This window comes from Centropristis striata, chromosome 5, assembly GCF_030273125.1.
Source record: "Centropristis striata isolate RG_2023a ecotype Rhode Island chromosome 5, C.striata_1.0, whole genome shotgun sequence".
Classification (NCBI taxonomy): domain Eukaryota; kingdom Metazoa; phylum Chordata; class Actinopteri; order Perciformes; family Serranidae; genus Centropristis; species Centropristis striata.
Genome location: NC_081521.1, coordinates 10638585 through 10642039, shown reverse-complemented (window position 1 = coordinate 10642039; position 3455 = coordinate 10638585). Strand labels below are relative to the sequence as shown.

The window sequence follows — 3455 nt, the reverse complement described above, 5'->3', positions numbered from 1 at the left end:
AATTAAACCAGAGGGCAAAAGGCCATACACTGTTATCACACTGCTGTCTATGACTGGAGGAATGTCTTTAACTTAATTTTAAAACACTTATATTTAAAACACTTATACAGCCACTTAACATTTAAACTGCATTACACAAACATATTCAAAGTGCCATTAAAACAACAAGAACAGCAAAAACAGCATTGATCAGTGAACTGATGTGTGTGTGTGTGTGTGTGTGTGTGTGTGTGTGTGTGTGTGTGTGTGTGTGTGTGAATTTTAGGAGCATACAAAAGAGAAGTGAAGAGAATGGTATCTGTGATGAAACATTTTTCAAACACAGTCTTTGCAAATGAAACCATCATCATCGCAGATACCATTCTCTTCACCACAGCTCTCATGAAACCAGGCAGAGGATGGATCACATTTTATCCATTCCTCAGTAGCCTTTAGGTCATTTGGGTCACCATAATGGGCTTTGCAGACTTTGCAAGGTGTGGTGCTCCTGTTTTGTTTTTGTTGCGTTTGCATGTGGCATGACACTTATCACCCGTCACCCCTCAGTTTTGGTGTACTCACAATACGCGCAGTACACACACACACACACACACACACACACACACACACACACACACACACACACGTGTATACATACATGAGCTAAGATATCAGTTAGGCTACTCTGCCACAAATAAAGCTTCACTACACAAAAGCTACCACCCAGTCATATGTAACAAGCTAAGTTACACAAACACAGCAAAAGTAGTTCACTACATAGGAAGATAGCCTACTTTGAGTTGTGTTAATTTCACATGACAATCAACATACAGGTTTTAGTTGAACCAAATGTAATGCACATGTGTGTATGTGTGTTTGTGAGTGACACAGAGGATGGCCCATTTTAGCTGAAACCATGTGGCCCATTTTAGCTCAGTGGGTTTAGGTAAATTGGGCCGCCAAGATAAACATCACTTTTCCAAAAAATATGTTCATATACCAAACTAACAGCATTATTTCTGATGGATGCCATCAAGACAGATATTATACATAGTTTTTTTTATATGTATGTTTGTTTTTAATAGATGTATCATCCTTATAATAGTTTAGTTAGATTTGGTATGCCGGGCTACTTACCATGCAGCTTTCTGGTGCAGTCTAGATTTGAAATATTGCCCCGCCAACCATAGCAACCATAAACCAATCAAATCATCTGTTACTTGTCAAGCACAGTTATGGCAACACTTTGAAATCCTTTGCAGTCATTGGCTATAAATTCCAGAGGGGCTGGGACCCCCAAACCTTAAATGGCCCATTTTACCTGATATCACCCTAATGAGAATTCTGAAGGGCAAAAAAAAAACTAGAAGAGTTACGGTGAAAATAAAAAAAACCTTTGGTTTCCCGTGAGCACGAGAAACATTTCTCGTGCTCACGAGATACTTTCTGGTGAGCACGATATACTTTCTTGTGCTCACCAGAAAGTATCTCGTGGTCACGAGAAAAGTATCTCGTGCTCACCAGAAAGTATCTCGTGAGCACGAGAAATGTCTCTCTCGTGACTATTTTCACCATGTCCCTTTCAGGGCTCCGTAATAGATGTGTATTATTATTTGAGAAAAATAACTGAATGTTTTTCTCACATTTCTGATTAATGATAAAGCAAAGATAACCAAACTAGACACTTCGATAAGGACTTCAATTAAGAGCACCAATAGAGCAAAATATGAGTGGGAGCGAGCGCGTGAGTGATGGTTGTCAGGTGTGGTCACAGGTGGACGGAGATGTTGGAGAGGCGCCAGTAGGTCTGTGTTTGCTGAGGAAGAAGTTGATTAGAGCACCACGTACATTCGGATCAAATTATCAGCAGCAGCAGCAGTGATGATGATGACAGATGACAACCTGACGGAGCAGTGCGACTGGCTCAGCGGCGGGAACCGAACTGAGCCGCGCGTAACGGAGCTGCCGGACGCTGCCAGCTGCCTCTTCCTCTCCGTCCTGCCTGACGGAGAAGCAGTGCCAGCGCTGGTTTGTGTTTTTGTGCTTCTGACTCTCTTCTCGTTTCTGGTTAACGCTTTTACGCTTTTCGGATTGGAGCGCTCCGAGGACCTCTCCTGGGAGCCGCGCGTTGCTCTCTTTTACAATCTGATTTTGAGCGACCTCTTGCAGACTGCCACGCAAGGTCCGACGGTCATCCACTCACTCATCCAACGCAGGACGATTGCGTTCAGCACCTGGTGTCACGTCCAGTACTTCGTGGGGACCGTGAGCCTTTTCTCCAGCCTCCTCACCATCACGTGCATGGCGCTGGAGCGCTACTTCTACGTGTGCCACGCCATTCGCTATCTGTCCATCCTCACTCAGTCGCGCCTGCGGCTAAGCCTGTGCCTCATCTGGGGCTACTCCATCTCCGTCACCGCCACCAATATGTTGTTGCTGCTGCAAACCGGGCAACAGAATGAGCAGGTCACCAGGGGGTTACTGTGCGAGCCGGACATGATGGAGCAGTACATGGGATTCCCGCGTGCACCTGCAGTCTTTCGCAAACTCACTGGCTCCTTTACTCTGCTGCTGTGCCTGCTGGTCTACGGGCTGTCCTACATGAGGATGTACCAGGACGCGCGTAAAGCTATGATACCGTTCAACAGGATCAACTCCAAAGCGCGTAAAACCGTGTTGTTCTACTGCGCCATGCTGTTCCTGCAGCTGCTGCCGCTGCTGCTCAAAGTCACCTCGGACGCGCTGTGGGAGGTGGAGGGCACCAGCGCGATGATCGCCTCCTCTCAGGAGAAGCCGTCCTCCTCCACCACGGCGGCCGTGCTCCACATGTCACTGTTGGTGATGCTGTTGGTGCCGCCGTGCATCAACCCGCTGGTGTACGGGCTGAGGAACGTGGAGATGAGGCAGGCGCTGTTCAAACCGCTGCGGTTCTGTTTGGAGAGGAGAGGCGCGGCAGAGTGCAGATTAGAGGAGATGAGAGTTGACATTGTGCTTAACAACCGATCTCAGTGATCAGAGTGATGTTTTACATCAGGGATGGTGCCGAAGTTCACAATGTGATTGCACCGATTTAAAAATTGCGCACAAATTCCAATTTGGGTCGAATTGAGTGCAACGTTTTCAAGTCAAGTCAAGTCAGGTCAAAGTTTATTCATAGAGCACATTTAAAAACAACCTCAGTTGACCAAAGTGCTGTACAGTTATTAAAATAGAATAAAATAATACACAAATAGGTATAAATAAAAACAATGAAAACAATAAAACACTAAAAACAGTAAAACAATAAAATAGTAATAAAAACTCAATCCAAAAACAGAGTTAGAGATAGAAAAGAAAAATAAAAGGGTAAAAAAGTAAAAAGAAAGCCAAGGATTCTTGCCTAGCTGGGACTGAAGGCCAAGGAGAATAAATAGGTTTTGGACATGTTTGCAGTGGTAGAATTCGATTTATTTGTATAATTCGGATTAAATGAACCT

The 3455-nt window shown here is 44.8% G+C and overlaps 1 protein-coding gene across 1 annotated transcript; it reads left to right on the top strand.

The window, feature by feature from the left end:
* The first annotated feature begins 1866 nt into the window (after positions 1-1866).
* On the top strand, positions 1867-2991 carry LOC131971139 (olfactory receptor 2AG2). The gene has a single exon (XM_059332452.1). It carries the CDS (start codon positions 1867-1869, stop codon positions 2989-2991), a length of 1125 nt encoding a protein of 374 aa, XP_059188435.1.
* Positions 2992-3455: the final 464 nt, after the last annotated feature.

Coding starts and splice junctions, on each gene's coding strand:
- LOC131971139 (XM_059332452.1), top strand. CDS start 1,867: ATGACAGATGACAACCTGACGGAGCAGTGCGACTGGCTCAGCGGCGGG.